General features: G+C 41.1%; 1 protein-coding gene across 1 annotated transcript; it reads left to right on the plus strand.

Moving 5' to 3' along the window:
• Positions 1-6,685: 6,685 nt before the first annotated feature.
• On the plus strand, positions 6,686-13,596 carry LOC143344541 (uncharacterized). Its single transcript, XM_076770678.1, has 2 exons — positions 6,686-9,791; positions 12,899-13,596. The coding sequence occupies exons 1-2, from the start codon at positions 6,686-6,688 to the stop codon at positions 13,594-13,596; spliced, it is 3,804 nt and encodes a 1,267-aa protein (XP_076626793.1).
• The last annotated feature ends 7,787 nt before the right edge of the window (positions 13,597-21,383 follow it).

Here is a 21,383-nt window from a genome sequence, read left to right on the forward strand (position 1 = left end):
ATAAAATTCCATCCTCGTGTACAACAAAAACTATTAAAGCATCCATAGAAACTTGGAACTATATAGCAAAAAATCAATGGATCTATATTCTTCATGAACCAACTACGCTTACTGTCATGTGCGAAGAAAGTCAGAACCTGGTGCGGTAGGATATGCCTGCTATCCCCACCACTCTGTTAGACGCTAAGGAAGTTCGTCGTCACTATTGTTAATTTACACTGTTCCTACAAATTTCTTGCCATCAGTTCTGTGGCGAAACAAAATAGCCCTAGGAACATTCTAGAACCGGGGGCGTGTGCAACAAATTATAGGAATCGGGCCGGGTGCAAAATCGATCGAGTGCACGTGTCGCGGAACACCGTTTCTTTACGGATTCACCTAATTCTATGTCATCGCCTGCCTATTCCTTCAGCCCCCCCTTCCCGGACGTGCTTTTTCGGGAAAGCGGTGTATCGCAGCGGTGGGGGTGTACTTGTAGAGTGAGCTAGCGCTACAATACTTTGGTGTATATAATAGAAATGTTTATGTAAAAACTTAAAATACTAAATTTCAAGCGTTTCATTAGTATACCAACCTATAAAATTTTTATTATGTTTCCAACAATTTGATTCTGTTTTCTTTTGTCTGCCTGTCATATGTTTCAATTGACGTTAAGTGTGTTATTTAAGTTAACAAAAATTATAATATATACAGTTGCTCAGAAAATTGAGCGTACACCTAGATCGACAATGAAAATCGGAGGAGAACTAATTAAAAACAGACATATTCAAAAGTAAAAATGCAATACATACTTTATTTCAATATTTTAATGGACAATTCTTTAAAAAAAACTTTAATACTAGGTTTACAGGATGCGTCATTTTGACGCATTTCGAATTTTATAAGGAAAGTTACAAAACCCGTTTGCATTTTTATTTTATCTCTTGTAATGACTTTTATCCATTGATCGAGGTAAATATATATCCAAGTCTATTTTCTTCAAGAGCGTTGAAATATTGAAATTCTCAATGTGATATACCTATCTCTACGGATATGCGTCAATTTGACGTAATTGATCGTAATTTAGACAAAATTTTGAGTACACATACAGACACCACATCAATAATAAATAGAAATGTACCGACAATACTTCGATCCGTTATCCGATATCGTTATCTCAAATGAAATAAGCGATAAACAACTATTGCCGATAAGCAATAATAGAAAGAACGAAACGCAGAATGTCAATTGATGTCGGAGTGCGAAGAAATTTTGAAGGTTTCAGTTGCTTAGTTCGGGTATTGAAAAATAAAATACTAGAATATTTTTTGAATTAGTAATATTATTGCGAACCTCAATTTTATACTATTTTGACAAAAAACCCTTCTTTATCATCTAAATATGCCTAGAAGAGGAAATAAAATTTTACAAAACATAGTCAGTGTTTAAAGACCTTAACCGCCCTAAGGGGGGTTATTTTAGTCTGACGTGGTCCGGATTACGAGGGAAAGGACACTGGGAAAAAGTATTGAATAAATTGATGCACCAGAATTTGCTCAAGACATTAAACTTTTATTTTTTAATCAAAAAAAGAAAAAAAGGAAAAAAAACCGCCTAGACGTCGGTCCGACGTCTGGGGGAAAAAAACCTGGGCCGGCTGCTCCTGGCCAAGTTCGCGATGTGTTGTTCTGTAACAAGGAAAGACAAGGCTGGATTTAAATACCTATTAACGCTTGTCGCGTCGCCTGTCTCGCTCTATCTCGCACGCTCCTGTCTGTGCCGTTCGCACTCAAAAGCGGAGATTACAGACACGTCTCGACGAACTGAGTTATGTATGTGGACTGTATATATGAACGTTCTCACAAATCGAGAACCGTTCGATCGCTGTGCGGAAGAAGAGATCTAATTTCTCAATTCTCCGCTTTTTAGCGATCGTTGAATGCCGCAGGAAAGGACAACAGGTGGAGGTCGTAAAGCTCCAAATGCTGTCCAAGCCGCAGTTTCTCACCGTTCCCTGCGAACAAGACGCGGTGTGGTGTAGCCCTTAACGGCGCACGTAGCGTCTTACGTTTAAAGGAGCATACACCACGGCGCTCATTATGCGTTGCTCTACGCACAGGGTACGTACTCACTGGCGGTCAAGGAGCGTTGCTCGAGCAGGTTGAGAGCTAAGAAGTCCGGAATTTCTTAGCCCCGACCGGAGAAACGGTGAGCCCACGTAGGGTATCGGTCAGAGACCACCCTAGGGGTGATATACAAAACCGTGCGGACAATTCAACTTGTCGCACGACCGCGTCAAATGCAGCAGTCCGTACGACAAATTCTTACACGACCGTGAAACTCAAACGTTACGTGAAGATAATCAGCCTCACACGACCGCGTCAAATGCACTCCAGTCCGTGGAGAAATCAGTATTGAGTTGGCCGTAGCCACTGGCCGAAACTGGACTTCCGACGACCGCTGGTTGCAGCGAGACGTTGGAAAGTCAGCCTCACGACCGCGTCAAATGCAGCAGTCCGTGATAATGCCAGCCTCGCACGACCGCGTCAAATGCAGCAGTCCGTGGAGTCGTCAGTACTGATCGGGCCGTAGCCCTTGCTGAGACTGGAGTTTCGACACACGGGAAACGATTCTTATCTCGATTCCCCTTTCATGACCGCGTAGCACAAACGTCACATGAAAGTTGGACGAAAACCCACAGTCTTTTAAATTTTGTTAATAATCTCGCCAAGCGGGAACTGAAGTTTATCAATTCCCTCACACGACCACGTAACTCGAGCGTCACGTGCTATTCGACGAGATTGTACAGTCAATAATCGGGGCTGATAAAATGCCTCACCGATTTAGGTAATTTTGAGCAACAATTTAAAATTCTCAACGAAAGGTTCGAGTGTTCTCAGAACCTATATTCGGAGATTTGGTTTCGTCGCGGAGCGGAATCGTTTGTCGATCTGCTCGCTGCGAGGACTCGCTATCGAGTCTCGAAGCTAAGAAGCGAACAGACATCCGCAGTCGCGGCCACGAGAGGGGTAATCACCACCTCGCGGCGCTATTCCTGCTCTTCAATATCTATCTCTTCTTAATTTCAATATTCCTCTACCCTCTCTGTTTATGGATCTTCGACGATCGATCCCAAGTAAATATATTGGGTCGATCACGTGACTGAGAGAAACCAACACTCGCGTATGGTTTTTCTAACCTGTATCGTTCCGTGTACCGAACTACGCATCAGAGAGTCTCTGGAATGTCGCGTACACGAAAAACAATACCGTACGAGGAATTTATGGTTCTCAGTTATAATTCACGTTAACTTGAATATTTCTCTAAACGGTTCTCAAATCCGTCAATTAACGCGATATTTAAACAGTCAGTATTTGTGAGAAGTGTTCTGGCTCTGCGGAGGATGAAAATGAAGTGATTCAAAACGAGGATGAAATCGAGATTTTGGAATCTGATGAAAGTATGCAAGCAGGGGAATCATCAGACAGTGAAAAAGAAAATCATCAGAAATTAGGTCTTCGCAGAAAAAGGATGCGTATCCTATCCGATTCTGAATCTGAGAATAAGACAAGTATTACGGAATCGTCCCAAAATTCGGATGCATTCTGTGATACAGAAATAGCGGTCGATGGAACAACTTGGACGAAATTGAAAGTGGGCGGCTCTAGTGGTCGATATCCTTTCCACAAAATCTTCAAAGACATTGCTGGGCCTACTAGCTACGCAAAACGAAATGTGATGGAAGGTAACGTAAGCAGTGCTTTTCATTTGATTAGAACCAAAAACATGATAGAACATATAAGAAGTTGTACTGAAGAAGAAGCACGTCGTGTTTTGAAAGGAGATTGGAAGATTTCAACCAGAAAGTTACTTGCGTTTGTTGGGATTTTGTACGCTAAGGGAGCGTATGAAGCAAATTCGTTAAATGCTTTTTATTTATGGCCTAAGGAATGGGGAGCAGCTTTTTTTTCTAATATGATGCCCAGGGATGAATTCATGCAAATTCTTCGATTTGTCCGATTTGATAAAAAAAAACGGAACGATCTAAACGTTTACGCACCGACAAATTTGCAATGATATTCGAAATATGGAATCAATTTATACACAATAGCCAATGCTGTTATAAACCTCACGAGAATATTTCAATAGACGAGCAACTGTTCCCTACTAAAGCCCGCTGCAAATTCACACAATATATGCCAAATAAGCCGCACAAATTTGGCATAAAGTTTTGGTTGGTAGTAGATGTTCAATCTAAATACGTTATAAATGGGTAGCCTTACTTAGGTAAGGATGAAACACGAACTTCAACACCCTTGGGCGAATTTGTAGTTATAAAGTTAGCCGAACCATATCTTCATCAAGGCAGAAATATAACCACGGATAATTTTTTCACCAGTATTCCTCTAGCTGAAAAATTAGTTGCAAAAAGAACTAGTTTATTTGGAGCTATTCGAGCCAACAAGAGAGAACTTCCAAAGCCAGCAAAAATCAAGAAAGATAAAATGAAGTTATATTCTTCGGAACATTATAAATCAGGAAAATGCATACTTACTATACAAGGTGTTCGGGGTTGCCCCTGGGAAAAATTTTAATGGGGGATTCTGTTCCGTCGTCCCTCAAAAACCCAAGCGAGGCTACGTAGACCACCGACCTCCCGCGCGTTTACGACGGGGTCGGCGCGCTTACCTACTACAAAAAAAATAACTTTCGACCGACGCATTGTTCGCGACTTTCGCTGTCCTCGACAATCACCGAAATTCCCAAACTGCTCCACAGCTGCAAGGCACATGTTCGATTACCCCAATAACCACTACCTGCGAATGTCCTAACTAACATTCCAATTATTTAAACAACCAAGCTCCTCCTCACGACCCTCAGAAGATCCACCCTCGCATTTCAGCCTACCAATCAAACTTACCTACCCCACCATTCCCAAAAAGGAGTATTCTCCAATCAGATTCCTTCCCGAATTCACCAGCGAAACAACGCACGAGACAGACAAGAGAAGCTGTTAAGCACTCAAGCGACAAATACCATTACGATTAAATTCTCTCTTTCGAACCTTACCGAACGAGTAGCCGAGTCTCTCGTGTAACAAAGCAAGCCGAGTCTTGTGATTTTGCCGCCGCAGTCTAAGTTCGCGATTCGTGAATCGATGTGACACCACATTTTGGTCCTTCGAGCCGGATTTCGACCAATTGCGTGCTGAAATCGACACCATACGACAACGGATCCAGCCAACTACGCGCTGAGACCCACATATCCAGCCATAAAGGGAGAAGCTGTATCTAACCAGGATCCAGGATTGACAGGCGAGCTAAGCAGCTTCCATCAACGGAATGTCGTCCACCTGAGCAGCTTACAGCGACGCGCAGTGTCTTACAACCACTGTTTCTGCAGAGTCGCAGCATCCATTACTGGCCGCTGACTTCCCAAAGAATAGTCATTGAGATTAGTGCAGCGACATCGTCATCGCTTGAGTAAGTTTTTGACTCATCTTCCTTTTAATTTCCTACCTTTCCGAAAATTGCTTCAATCGATTACGCGATGGAAAACGAATTAAAATCTCGTATACGGCAACGTGCTACAATCAAGGCGCAACTTACGCGTTTAAATGACCAAGTCAGGGGTGCATTTGATCTAGAAATTCCCGATTTAGAATCACGAAAGCAAAGAATAGAAGAACATTTCGCGAAGTTTCACACCATACAGGAGCGTATCGAGCAGATAGACGATATAACCGATTACGAGAGTAAGCGCATCGAATTTGAGAACCTTTATTTCGAGTGCAGTGATTTAATAAGCCGAAAATTATACCGATTAACAATTGATACTAACCGTGCAGCTGTTCTGACTACTAGTAATGTCGCGAGTCCGTCCAGTACAACTTCTACCAATATACAGGGTGTTCGGCCACCCCTGGGAAAAATTTTAATGAGGGATTCTAGAGGCCAAAATAAGACGAAAATCAAGAATAAAAATTTGTTGATGGAGGCTTCGTTAAAAAGTTATTAACAATTAAATTCAACAATTTCAAATCGTTCTGAAAAAATTATTTTCAGCTGCGAGGGTCAATTACAACCATTTTTGGTCATTACACATACCCCCGAAATCCTATCCACTTTCGAGAAAAAAATTCGAGAATGTGTGAAATTTTTCGATGAAAAAAAAATGTTTCAAATCGTTCTAAAAAAATTATTTTCGGTTGCGGGGGTCAATTACAATAATTTTTGGTCATTACACGTACCCTCGAAATCCTACGCACTATCGAGAAAAAAATTCCTCACCGAAAATCTAATTTGGCGCCTAAATTTTTCGACTAAAAAAAAAAATTTCAAAACGTTCTGGAAAAAATATTTTTAGTTGCAGGGGTCAATTACAATAATTTTTGGTCATTAGACATACTCCCGGAATTCTACCCACTTTCGAGAAAAAAATTCGAGAATGTGTGAAATTTTTCGACGGAAAAAAAAAATTCCAAATCGTTTTGGAAAAAATATTTTTAGTTGCAGGGGTCAATTACAATAATTTTTGGTCATTACACATACCCTCGAAATCTTGCGCATTTTCTAGAAAAAAGTTCATTATGGGCGGAACTTTAAACGTTAATAATTTTTTAACAAAGCCTCGATCAACAAATTGGTATTCTTGATTTTCGTCTTATTTTGGCCTCTAAAATCCCCCATTAAAATTTTTCCCAGGAATGGCCGAACACCCTGTATTACCGAAGATTCATATCAAACCGTTTGACGGTAATTTCATAGAATGGCAGAGCTTCTACGACACCTTTAACTCACTAGTGCATGAAAATGATAGTATTCCGGTAATTCACAAATTTCACTTGTTAAAATCGTATCTAACGGGCAACGCAGCGTCGGTGACAAACGCATTAACCGCGTCGGCAGAAAATTACCTAGTAGCGTGGGAGTTAGTCCAAAAACGATTCAGTCAACCGCGAAAAATCATTCAGGGTCACATAAGTGCTTTATTCGAATTACCCGAGGTAGTGAAGGATAAGCCATCCTCATTGTGCGCCTTATCTGAAGGAGCAGAAATGCATATTAATGCATTAAGATCATTACATCAACCAGTCGATTGGGACGAAATGATTATCTATATAGTTTCCGCGAAACTCGATAAACAAACACGCACCTCCTGGGAGCGAACTATCGAAGACGGTGTTATGCCAAAATTTAACGACCTATTAATGTTTATAAATAAATACGCGCGGGATGATGAGCCCGCCAAATTAGTTACGCATACTCGCGACAATACTTCAAAAAGGTATCCTGATAGATTCCCGAAACCTGTCAATAGGATTAATACATTCGCTAGCGTGAAGCCCGCGAAGTCCTGTCCCATTTGCAAACAAGAACATTACATTAATCAGTGCCAGCAATTTCTAAGTCAAGGTCCTCAAGATCGATTTAAAGCAATTAAATCATTGAAGCACTGCATTAATTGTCTAAACCAAGGGCATGGTATTGCGGAGTGTCGGTCGACTACCTGTCGAAAATGCGGAAGGAAACACCATACATTATTACACTTAGAAAATTTCGCGATAAATAACTCTATAGAAAAAGCACGTAATCCGGAGTCCGCTCCGACAACCGTAACATTAACAGCATTGGACAATCTTAAATCAGAAATTTTGCTATCTACCGCTAGGGTTAAAATTCTAGATGCTAACAATAAGGAACATGAATGTAGAGTTCTTCTAGACCCAAGTTCGCAACGCAATTTCATAACTGAAAGACTCGCGAACTACCTGAAGCTACCCAAGTCGCGCGTAAACGTATCCACCTCAGGTATAAGACTCCAAGAGAGTCGGGTCAAATACGCCGTCGAGGCCCAAATTAGAGCAGTAAATTCAAGGTTCAAATGCAATTCTGTCTTTCTCACAATGTCAGAAATCACCAATGCACTACCGTCGCGAACGTTCAATAAGAATTTAGTGCAAATTCCACCTAACATAACATTAGCCGACAATACCTTTAATAAGTCTTCCAATATCGATTTGCTGTTAGGCGAGTATTTATATTACAAACTCCTAGGAAAGGATAGAATCCGCTTAACCGATAAAGTAATACTCCAGGAAACAGAATTAGGCTGGGTTATTTCCGGCGAGATAGAGAATACTCCAATCAGATGTAATTTGGTAACGACTCAACAATTAAACTCTCAGATAGAAAAATTTTGGCAGTTAGAGCAATACCCGGTCAATAGAGTATATTCGCCCCAAGAAAATTTGTGCGAAGAGTTGTTCCAACAAACTACTAAACGCGATACAAGGGGTCGTTATATAGTGCGCTTACCCTTTAACGATAAGAAAGTCCAGCTTGGAAATTCCTATGAGTTAGCGCTAAAACGTTTCCTTGCACTAGAGAAAAAACTGCAATCCAACGCTGTTTTAAATCAGCAATATAGCGAATTTTTAGCCGAATACAGGGCGTTGGGGCATATGACCGAAATTATGAATAATGAGTCATCGGAAGGAGATTGTTATCTCGCGCATCATGGGGTTATCAAAGCTAGTAGCCTTACCACGAAGCTCCGCGTCGTCTTTGACGCGTCCGCGAAAACCAGTACCGGAATATCATTAAACGATGCTCTCAGGGCGGGCTCGACAATTCAGGACGACGTATTTAAATTAATCACGCGATTCCGCTCCCATACGTACGTCTTAACAGCCGATATCGAGAAAATGTTTAGGCAGATTTTGCTACACCCAGAAGACACAGTGTACCAAAAAATTCTGTGGCGTAACAATCCCAGGGACGCGATCAAAACCTATAAACTAAATACGATAACGTATGGTACAACCTCTGCACCATTCCTCGCGGTACGTAGTTTGCAACAACTAGCTGTCGATGAAGTTGAACTCTACCCCTTAGCGGCCGAGGCAATTAAGAACGATTTTTACATGGACGACCTCTTAACTGGGACGCGTACGTTAGGCGAAGCGGTTAAACTTAGGAACCAATTAATTAAAACACTCAATTCAGGCGGGATGACCCTTAGACAGTGGGCATCGAACGAAGCGTCTCTCGTCGAAGGGCTTCGAGAACGACCCTCGACAGATCATCTGTGCTTAGATTCGCAAACCGTGCAAAAAACCTTGGGAATTTATTGGCACCCTGTAAGCGATACAATTACTTATCGAGTAACTAGTGACAATGAGTCACAAAACACCAAGAGAACTATACTCTCAAAAATCGCGCAACTTTTCGACCCGTTAGGATTGTTAGGGCCAGTAGTTGTAACCGCAAAAATTATTATGCAACAATTGTGGAAATCCGGCATAGCTTGGGACGATATCGTATCCCAAGAATTGCAAACTAGTTGGAAGGAATATAAGGAACAATTAGCTTTACTAAACAACTTTTCAATAAATCGCGGAATAGTAATAAAAAATGCAGTAGAGATCCAACTACATGGATTCTCTGATGCTAGCGAGAAGGCTTACGGAGCCTGTGTTTATATTCGATCGGCCGATGCTCAAGGCAATATTAAGGTAAATCTGGTGGCAGCAAAATCCAGAGTAGCACCACTAAAGATAGTCTCCATACCAAGACTAGAATTATGTGCTGCAGAATTACTTGTGAACTTGTATCAAACAATTCGAACTGCTATCAATTATCCCTTCAATTCAACTAACTTCTGGTTCGATTCCACAATTGTTCTGCATTGGATAGGAACTGAACCGCACACCCTAAGAACATTTGTCGCCAACAGAGTTACCAAGATTCAAGAATATACAAATCAGCAAGATTGGAAACATATCAATTCTTCCGACAATCCCGCGGATTGTATTTCGCGAGGCCAGTTACCTTCGGAATTCCTACAGAACCACCTCTGGTTAAACGGACCTACCTGGCTCTCCGAGCCACCTACGAAATGGCCGGTCACAAACCTACCTTTTCTCGAAGTACCTGAACGAAGGTCAGTTACTAGCCTAGTTAGCAATGTAAAGTCGTGCGACTTTCTGGAACGATTTTCCTCATGGGCCACTCTCCAAAGGGTAATAGCCTATTGTATTCGATTTTGTAAAAACTCAGCGCGATTAGAAGCAAATTCAGGGCGCTTATCGACATTCGAAATCCACAGAGCTCACAATTGCATAATTAAAAATATACAAGACCGACATTTTGCGCGCGAAATGAAGAAACTAAAACAAGAAGGGGTCGTACCAGGGGACAGTAAAATTATTAATTTAAATCCATTCCTCGATAATGATGGACTTATACGTGTAGGCGGTCGCTTAAAAAATTCAAATCTGCCATACAAGCAAAGGCATCCCATTTTACTGCCGCGTTCCGACTACCTGACTAAACTAATTATTATGCATGAACACATAAACCAATTGCATGCTGGTATTTTAGGGACACTTAATGCGACCAGACAGAGATATTGGCCTATTGACGGGAAAAACGCAATGCGGCTCATCATCCGTAAATGCATACGATGTTTTCGAGTTGACCCACAGGATGCACCCGCGTATCCAATGGGCAATTTACCGAGGGACCGAGTCAATCTGATACGACCGTTCAAACAAGTAGGAATTGATTATTGCGGCCCTTTCTATATAAAGGAAAAAAGGCATCGCAACACTAAAAGGCTTAAGGTGTATGTCGCCGTATTTATTTGTTTTGCGACAAAGGCCATACACCTGGAACTAGTTAGCGACTTATCCACGGATGCATTCCTAGCTACTTTAAAAAGATTTTTCTCCCGGCGCGGTTATGCAACTGATATACAGGGTGTCCCGTAAATAGTGTAAGAGCCGGAAATGTGGGGTAGCTGAGACGAATCTGAACAACAATTTCCGGCTTCGTTCCTCCAACGAATTGATAGTCGCCAAGTCGATGTTCCCATAAATTGTATTCTTCCATCGACCTTAATTGAGCGGCTTGCTCATATAGCTCCTGCTCTTGATGATCCATACTGTCGTCTTTTGTGTTAATGTGTATAGTGATGCACACGATATATTACAAAAAATCACCGTTCCCGATGATGCTCTCGGTGATGTTCGCGATATATTATAGAAATCTGTGTCCGCAAATGCAATGTTATACGTTTTGCAGAGGTTGTATTTTTTTTTGCATGTGTTCGTCCACAAATGCATTGCATACGTTTTTGCACATGTTCAGTGTAATCTAAAACATTTTGCAAAAAAAACGTTGCGCTTTTCGCAGAAGAAGAACATGCGACATAAAATAAGAAGATGAACAGCGTGTACGTAAAATGGTTAGGACCCAATAGCTTGCACAATTCGTGGATCCCATAACAAATTATTGGGTACAGTGTGAACGTAAATCACAATCTAAATTATAAAGACGCCATATGTTTAAATCATCAAAACATGGTATCTAATTTCTTCATATATACAGGGTGTCCCGTTAATAGTGTAAGAGCCGGAAATGTGGGGTAGCTGAGACGATTCTGAACAACAATTTCCTTTGCAAAAATGTCGGATGGAGCTTCGTTTTCGAATTATTAACGAAAAACACTCACGAAACACGGCGCGCGCCTCCCGCGCGCTCAGGGCCGTCCGAACTAAGAGAGCCACCGTGTCGGGTAGGTAGCAAGATGTGCATCGGAGATACGTCGAGGAACGAATACAAATAATTAAAAATACTACCACTGCAACTGTTACCTCTGCGGATTGGATAAATCAGCCAGCTAAATCGAATTTATTAATTATTTGTATTCGCTGTTTCCAAGAAAGAAGGAATAAAATGTGGGAAGATGCTCTCGGAATTTTTAGGAAATTAATTCTTCGCACCTGAGTGACGCTTCTCGCCAGAGTGTGTTAAAATTAAAATAAGAATTATTTTCAGAAAATTAAAATAAATACGGTAAGAACCATTTGTAATCGTTTGTTATTAAAAACTGTACTGGAAAAGCAGACTGGATTTGTGCATACCGAAACATTCCACGAATGCAAAGGCTTTAATAGAGAAATAATTGAAATTCGACTTACCCATTTACTAGCAAGTTGCTCTGCTGCGCTGACAATAAGGCCCGGTTAGTGCACTCCTGTCGATCACGGAAAGGTCGAAGACCCCAATAAAAATCAGCTGATGGGACGGCCCGGTCACTGCACCCGCTTCTTACCCCGAAAATGTAAAAGTGAAAAGTGCTAGTGACCGTGCTGTGAAGTGTTTTCGGGGTAAGAAGCGAGTGCAGTGACCGGGCCGTCCCATCAGCTGATTTTTATTGGGGTCTTCGACCTTTCCATGATTGACAGGGGTGCACTAACCGGCACTATTGCAACTTGCAAGTAAATGGGTAAGGCGAATTTCAATTAATTCTCTATTAACCCCTTGCATGCGAAGAATGTTTCGGTATGCACAAATCCAGTCTGCTTTTCCAGTACAGTTTTTAATAACAAACGATTACAAATGGTTCTTACCGTATTTATTTTAATTTTCTGAAAATAATTCTTATTTTAATTTTAACACACTCTGGCGAGAAGCGTCACTCAGGTGCGAAGAATTACTTTCCTAAAAATTCCGAGAGCATCTTCCCACATTTTATTCCTTCTTCCTTGGAAACAGCGAATACAAATAATTAATAAATTCGATTTAGCTGGCTGATTTATCCAATCCGCAGAGGTAACAGTTGCAGTGGTAGTATTTTTAATTATTTGTATTCGTTCCTCCACGTATCTCCGATGCACATCTTGCTACCTACCCGACACGGTGGCTCTCTTAGTTCGGACGGCCCTGAGCGCGCGGCAAGCGCGCGCCGTGATTCGTCAGTGTTTTTCGTTAATAATTCAAAAACGAAGCTCCATCCGACATTTTTGCAAAGGAAATTGTTGTTCAGAATCGTCTCAGCTACCCCACATTTCCGGCTCTTACACTATTTACGGGACACCCTGTATACTCCGACAATGCTACGAATTTTGTAGGTGCTAATAACCAGTTGAACGAAATACAAGTGTTCCTAGAGTCAGAACAGCAGCGGGAAACGATAATAAACAGATTACGCGATAAACCCATCACGTGGCATTTTTCACCTCCGAGATCTCCTCATTTCGGAGGATTATGGGAGGCCGCGGTGAAAACCTTCAAACATCACCTACATCGTACTGTTGAGGATACATTATTCACATACGAAGAACTTAATACCTACGTAATAGAGATTGAAGCAATTTTAAATTCACGCCCTCTAACACCACTGTCGCCCGATCCGAACGACCTTCATGCCCTTACTCCGGCACATTTCCTTATTGGTGAGTCATTGACTGCTCTACCTGAGCGTGATTTGTCAGAGATCACCACTAATCGCTTAACAGCATGGCAACACATACAGAAGATTAAACAACACTTCTGGCTCCGATGGCACAAGGACTATCTCAATGAATTAAATATTAGGAGTAAATGGCGTAGTAATCCAAATAGGCATCTAGGAGTAGGAACATTGGTACTCCTAAAGGAAGATACCCTGCCAGCTATGCAGTGGAGCCTAGCGCGTGTCACGGATCTCCATCCCAGAGGAGACGGCGTCGTACGCGTGGTCACTCTCCGAACCATCAACGGTTCGTACAAAAGGAGCGTGCGACACATATTCCCACTTCCGTTAGACGAGGAGCTATCCGACGCGTAGTATGGAGATGTACATATGATTGTATAATATGCAGAATAGATTAAGCTTTAAGAAAACAGAGATACCGCGAACTGTAAAAATGTATATAAGTTAGGATAATTGTAATTAATAACCGTGTAAACTTGCGAGATTCGCCCCTATCGATTTCACATTCCGAATTGTTATAATTTGATTCATTGAACGCGACCGTTCAAGGGGGGCGGCATGTTCCGTCGTCCCTCAAAAACCCAAGCGAGGCTACGTAGACCACCGACCTCCCGCGCGTTTACGACGGGGTCGGCGCGCTTACCTACTACAAAAAAAATAACTTTCGACCGACGCATTGTTCGCGACTTTCGCTGTCCTCGACAATCACCGAAATTCCCAAACTGCTCCACAGCTGCAAGGCACATGTTCGATTACCCCAATAACCACTACCTGCGAATGTCCTAACTAACATTCCAATTATTTAAACAACCAAGCTCCTCCTCACGACCCTCAGAAGATCCACCCTCGCATTTCAGCCTACCAATCAAATTTACCTACCCCACCATTCCCAAAAAGGAATATTCTCCAATCAGATTCCTTCCCGAATTCACCAGCGAAACAACGCACGAGACAGACAAGAGAAGCTGTTAAGCACTCAAGCGACAAATACCATTACGATTAAATTCTCTCTTTCGAACCTTACCGAACGAGTAGCCGAGTCTCTCGTGTAACAAAGCAAGCCGAGTCTTGTGATTTCACCGCCGCAGTCTAAGTTCGCGATTCGCGAATCGATGCGACACCACAGATTCTAGAGGCCAAAATAAGACGAAAATCAAAAAAAATTCCAATTTGCTGATGGAGGCTTCGTTAAAAAGTTATTAACAATTAAATTCAAAAATTTTAAATCGTTCTAGAAAAATTATTTTTGGTTACGGGGGTCAATTATAATCATTTTTGGTGAATAGACATACCCCCGAAATCCTGTGCATTTTCGAGAAAAAAATTCAGTACGGGCGGAACTTTAAACGTTAATAACTTTTTAACGAAGCCTCTCTCCATCAACAAATTGGAATTTTTTTTTATTTTCGTCTTATTTTGGCCTCTAGAATCCCCCATTAAAATTTTTCCCAGGGGTGGCCCCGAACACTCTGTATATAAAAGTAAGTAAAATCTAAAGGTGCTGTTACTAAGTACTAAGCATACTTTTATAACAATAAAAGGCAATAAAAAACATACCCCAGAAACAATAGCATATTACAATGAGACAAAGTTTGGAGTCGATGTAGTAGACCAAATGGCTCGCAAATATACCACCAAAGCGGCATCTTTTCGATGGCCTCTCCAGGTGTTCTTTAACATTTTAGATTTAGCGGCAATAAACGCATGGATCTTATACACAGAGTGTACTGGGTAAAAATTATCCAGAGAGGATTTTCTATTTCAGTTGGCCATAGAACTTGCAAAAGGAGAAAAGAAAAAATACAAAAACATAGATTATAATCACCCGCCACCTAGTACTTCGGGAGAACGCAAGACTTGCCAAATTGGCGTTTGTAAAAGAAACGGGAGCAATAACACCTGTAAAATATGTGTGTTTAAAGATTGCATAATGCCGAGCGATTATTCTCGGCCGCAATTACCGTTAATCCTGTTAGCGTACAATTCTAAGGAGATTATCTGTAATAGGATTTGTACAGCAAGCAGTGATAGAAAAACGCGTGTATTACTAGTTTTTCTGGCATCGGTAACGGCTCATTACCTTCGATTCGAGTGTGCCAACGGTGTTGATGACGTCAGTATCGTGAGAGAGTAGCGCGCAGATAATTAGACAAAGATAGACTGCCGAAATTTAGACAGCGCCGCGGAACGATTAATTAGAGTACCACGGCGACGTCTTCGGCTGTCAATCCGCACAGTCTCACAACGACTTCTGAAGAAGGCACATCGGCTCCCGATCGTGTCCGAACAGATTTCGAGCGAATCTCGAGAGTGAAATTCTCGAGATAAAGCTAGCAGACAATTATTGAATAAAGGGTGCAACGAGTCGATGTTCAGTCTGGTGCGGGTCCTCTGATTGACCTCGCACAGCTGAGAATTCATTAAAACTCAAACTAGCACTCATTAATTTTAGTCTTTGCTTATCAAACGAGTCGACTCTCGATTCGAATAAAAGCATTCAGGAGTTTCGTTCGGGAAAGTCCCAAACAAGCTCAATTTCTATTTTCTGTCTAGTTTGGAGGGCTCGAGAATACAGCAATAAGGTGCTCGACCCCCCCTCGTCGATTGTCGTTCGGCTTAGGAGACACCGAAGGGAGGCACCTACGTGGTGAACCTCCAGGTGGGCTCACTGGAGTCAGGTCAGCGTCCACTTCGGACGCTTGACTTTCGGTCTTCGATTCCTTCCCTCTACAGACCCCGCCGATGTAACGCTTAGAGGAGCACCTGTGCGGAGAGGTCAAGGAGTCGCGGGTCAGGCCCCCACGTAGTTCAAATACTGTCACGAATCACATCGAGTGGTGCATTCGTGCAGTGAACCACGTGCTGTCGGGCTTCGCAGTACAATTCTCGACCAACAAGTCATCTGTTGGAACGTTAAAGAGAAGCCGCAGATCGACGGTCGTGCCGTTGTACTGCAGTGCGACTCGACGCACAGACTCCGTGGGCATACTCACGGGATCAGTGCATTTGGAGCCTTACAACCTCCACTTGCATCCCCGTCCACTAGACAATCGACTCAGTTCGGCGTCGAAAGGAAATTTAATTCTTTTCACGCCAGATATTAAATACAGTCCACTTGCGAGCTCGTATATTACGAGCGAGCGAAATTCTCCGCTCCTATACATTCGAATATCGAAGCCAGGAGCGTGAGGACACACACGCGGCGAATATACGTGTAACGTGTTTACGTGTCTAACACATTGCCGTGTTTTTCTGTTCACAGAATCTTGGCCTACCTCAACGTGTCGGTTCCGACCAGAATTGGAAACGATTACCGGGAGAACTAAATAAGAATTTCTTCATTTCTTATTATTTATTTTATTTATTTTTATAATAAACAGTTTTTTTGAAAAAGAAAATCTTACATTCCCAACTCACTTCCCACAATAAAAATCCGATCCCTCTATCCGGACTTCGTCGTTAAAAGCCGCAGCTTTTTAACATTGTGAAAACGTTGTTTGCGGAAAGTGTACAAACAAAATTGAGTATTTGTGTAAAAGATGCGCGAAATAAATGTAGAATATTGAAATAATGTATAACAAAATTATTGAATAATAAAAACTTTCCATAAATTTGTATCTCGTATTTTCATTTTTTTCTTATAGTATATAATTACATTGCTTTCTAAGTGTTGTTATATGCATTCGTTCATGCGTCAAATTGACGCGTGTTTGTAGAGATAAGTATATAAGAAATGATCGTCGTTTGTCATTATTACTAACAAAGTTTACACCATGGTTTCAAGAAGATCAGAAACTAATATTTGTGAACGAAAAATTGCGGTAAAATTATATTGTCAAGGCAAATCCTTAAGACAAATTGGACGAATAATAGGTAAAACCCCCTCTATCGTACAGAAAATCATTAATAATTATAAATACAACGGTTCATTATACAGGGTGTTCGGCCACCCCTGGGAAAAATTTCAATGGGCGATTGACTGAGGTCAAAATAAGACAAAAATCAAGAATACCAATTTGTTGATGGAGGGAGCCTTCGTTAAAAAGTTATTAACGTTTAAAGTTCCGCCCGTACTGAATTTTTTTCTCGAAAATGCGCCACATTTCGGGAGTGTGTCTGTTCACCAAAAATGATTGCAATTGACCTGCGCAACCAAAAATAATTTTTCCAAAACGATTTGAAATTGTTTTTTCCGTCCAAAAATTTCACACCTTCTTGAATTTTTTTCTAGAAAGTGGGGGATAGGATTTTGGGGGTATGCCTATTCACCAAAAATGATTGTAATTGACCCCCGCAACTGAAAATAATTTTTCGGAACGATTTGAAATTTTTGAATTTAATTGTTAGTAACTTTTTAACGAAGCCTCCAACAACAAATTGGTATTTTTGATTTTCGTCTTATTTTGGCCTCTAGTATCCATCATTAAAATTTTTCCCAGGGGTAGCCAAACACCCCTTAAAGTTAAAGTAGGACGTGGAAAGAAAAAAAATACTAAGCAAAGCTGATGAACGGTATTGTATAGCAAGAGAAATTAAAATTAATCCGAAAACTAGTATAGCAAAACTGACGAAAAAAGTGTCATCAAGGATTAAAAAAACAATACATACGGAAACCGTCCGTAGAGTACTACACGATAAAGGCTATCATGGCAGTGTAGCGAGAAAAAAACCTTACATTTCTTAGGTCAACAGAAGTAAGCGGTTGGCATTTGCAAGAGAATATGTTAATCGCGACCAAGTTTTTTGGAATAGAGTAATATTTTCCAACAAAGTAAAAATTGTGTGGAGAAAACCAAATAAAGAATTTAACAAGAACAACACGATTCCGACAGTCAAGCACGGTGGAGGCTCCGTAATGCTATGGGGAGGATGCATGCCAACAAATGGAGTTGGCAATATCGAATGTATTGAAAGTACGACGGACAAGATGAAATATCCCGATATTTTACAAAAAAATTTTTTATTTTCAGCTGAAAAATTACAAATTCCCCCTACGTATTACTTTCAATAGGACAACGATCCTAAGCATACGTTGTACGTTGTTAAGGGGAATGGCTATTATACAACGTACAAAAATTGTTAAATACTCCCCCATAATCACCGGATGTCTGTGCCAGGAATTGAAGTAAAAATTGAGTAATTATAGCTTTACCAGTAAGGCAGATGCGAATTTTACTGAAAATGGAAAAATGTTTCCAGTTCAACAACACAAAAATCAATCAGTCGAATCGATGCCTAGACGTTTAAAGGCAATCATAAATGCTCAGGGTTACGCAACAAAATATTAAAATTTACTTTATTTGTTGTTTACGTATAATTCCATTCTTTGTACGGTCAATTTTCTGACGATAAAATAGGTGTACTTTTACACTTTTCGTTACATACACATAAACCATTTTTCTTATTAAATTTTTCTTTAAAGGATTACCTATTAAAATGTCCAAATAAAGTATATATTGAGTCTTTATTTTTTAATATGTCCGTTTTTATTTATTTCCCCGCCAATGATCATTGCTAATCTAGGTGTACGCTTAATTTTGCCAGTAACCATAAGTGTTATAAAGATTGAGGAGGAAAATGACTCGTGGCAAACAACTGTCGGATAGAGAAAAGCCATGACTGAAGCTTTTCGTATTCAAGTCAGAGGATATACATATATATAGCCTATATAGCGAAAAAAATGGATCGTTCAAAAAGTGCAATAGCCGATTGCGTTACTAAAAAGCGTAATCATGGACAGAAAAAACGTCCAGGTCAACCTAAGAAACTGGCTGGCTATCGACATAAGAAAAATAATTCGAGTGGCTTCTAATACTACCAAGTCGCTGATCGATATTAAAAGCGAGGAGAAATTAAACATTTCCAAGTGCAACATATATCGAAATATTTTTTTTCTCCACATATTATTAGGGGAAAGATGATATTGGCATCAATATTAAAAAGCGCCCAGAAAGAAGCAAGACTTTCGTCTGCTAAAGCAAATGTGATGCACTTTACCCATAAAATTTTGTTTCTTAGATTATCTTCGGTGATGAACAGAAATTTAATCTAGACGGACTCGACGGATTTAATTCCTACTGGCATGATATACGGTGTCAGCGTAAAAATGCTTTTTCTTTTTGAAGCTAAGACACGTGTCGGGGTCGTACGAGAGGCTGGCCGATGAAGTTAGGATCGGTGCCACGTGTCAGGGTCAATGCATTTGAAGCTTTGGCCTAACTCTCAAGAGTATCGTAGGTATCGATAACGGAACCATAAATCGGTCATCAGACTTGGGCCCGACGTAGTTGATTCTCGAGGCGCGACGAATTCTAAAGCAGCATCACTGCCATGCACGCCTACTTGACAAAACTATTTCTTTCTCATTCAAATAATATTGAAATGCAAAATCTCTTTCGTAAACGATGTTGATTTTTTTCATTATAACAATTTTTTTATTGAATAAAAAATTAACATTACCTTGATTTTTTTAGTAAAATTGTATTGTTCGTTTTTTTTCATAAATCGATGCATCTTTGTATCCTTTTGAAAAAAGTATTAGAGGCTTTAGGTCGAAGATTGAATAGTTTAAGAGTTATTAGTTTAGTCCCAAACTCTTATACAGGGTGTTCGGCCACCCATGGGAAGAATTTTAATGTGGAATTCTATAGACCGAAATAAGACGAAAATCAAGAATACCAATTTGTTCATGGAGGCTTCGTTAAAAAGTTATAAACGTTTGAAGTTCCGCCTGTACTAAATTTTTTTCTCGAAAATGCACAAGATGTCGGTGATATGTCTATTCACCAAAAATGATTGTAATTGACTCCCGCAACCGAAAATAATTTTTTCAAAACAATTTGCAATTTTTCTTTTCCGTCGAAAAATTTAGGCATCTAATTCGATTTTCGATAAGGAATTTTTTTTCTCAAAATTGCGTAGGATTTCGAGAGTATGCGTAATGACCAAAAATGGTTGTAATTGACCTCCGCAACCGAGAATAATTTTTCCAGAAAATGTTAAAGTACTAAGGGACTCTAACGTGGGTCCGGATGAGGAAACAGACAGGGAGAGAAAATTGTTACAAGTTTTTCAATAACGTTTTTATTTTACAAAAATAGAAAGTTAACTCTTTAGGAAATTATAACAAAAAATACTGAATTAAAAGAAAAACGACGACGGCTCCTACTGCGGCCTCGTCTCCTCTTTTTCAGTCTCCTTTTTTCCTTATTTTCTACTGCGGAGGCTTTCTGTAACAAAAGAATCCGCCTAATAAATACATTTGCGGACAAGTCAACAATCGCGCTCTCGTCAGCTGTTTCTCGCGCTCCAGCGACAGTCTGGTGTGCTTGGAGGGGAGAGCTAGCTGGCTATCTAGCGCTCTAGCTAGTGGACTGTATTCTTCTCTTTCTGGTCGATGAGATTCTCTTTCTACGATCTCACCGACGCGCACAACCGGGTAGACGAGCTTTTCTCCGTTCTACCGGGTTCTCTTTGCAATGCCACGGACGGGAAACCAAATGGAGGTTGTAAGGCTCCAAGAGGCTATATCCCGCGAGCACGCTCCCCGTGCGGGTGACGTTTCTACACCACCCACGCAAGAGGACGTCTTGTCCTAGTTCGGCTCCCTCGTCAGCTGCTCCTCAGGAGCGACCTGCGGTATGCACACGTGGTTGCCAAGCCGGCGATTCCTTCATCAAAGGAACGCCCGGCAGCCAGCCGTGGCTACCTCGACGGAGGCTCCTGTCCCGAGGAACTGGCCTGCGGCTCACCGGTTCAGGACTCAATCCCCTGCAATTCCAACCACCCTACGTTCACAGCCCAGTGTGGTCGACTCACAGCTGGTAGTGGGTGTAGCGATGGAAGGAAGGCTCTTCGAACCCTTTGCTCCACCGTACGCTTAGGCCCTACTTATTGTCCCATCACGACGGTATATTGGAGCGGGTTCTCCGACGCCCAATGCACGGAGAGCACCACGAAGTGATATTCTTTCTGAATATCTATCTTCCGGTTGCTCCTACGCCGTATAGCTCTAATCTTGGTCGGTGAAACTTTCCACCCCACCGGTCGGTGTACTCTCACTGGTACACAGGACGGGTGGTTCCAGTGGGTTTCGTATGACCTCTAGAAACGGTGAACTACCACTAGGTGATACCTGTATG

This window comes from Colletes latitarsis, chromosome 8, assembly GCF_051014445.1.
Source record: "Colletes latitarsis isolate SP2378_abdomen chromosome 8, iyColLati1, whole genome shotgun sequence".
Lineage (NCBI taxonomy): Eukaryota > Metazoa > Arthropoda > Insecta > Hymenoptera > Colletidae > Colletes > Colletes latitarsis.

Excerpts from the sequence above, each read along its gene's own strand:
- LOC143344541 (XM_076770678.1), top strand. The coding sequence starts at position 6,686 with ATGGCCGAACACCCTGTATTACCGAAGATTCATATCAAACCGTTTGAC. Across the intron at positions 9,792-12,898 it reads TTCCGACAATCCCGCGGATT|GTGCTAATAACCAGTTGAAC; the intron begins GTATTTCGCGAG and ends CGAATTTTGTAG.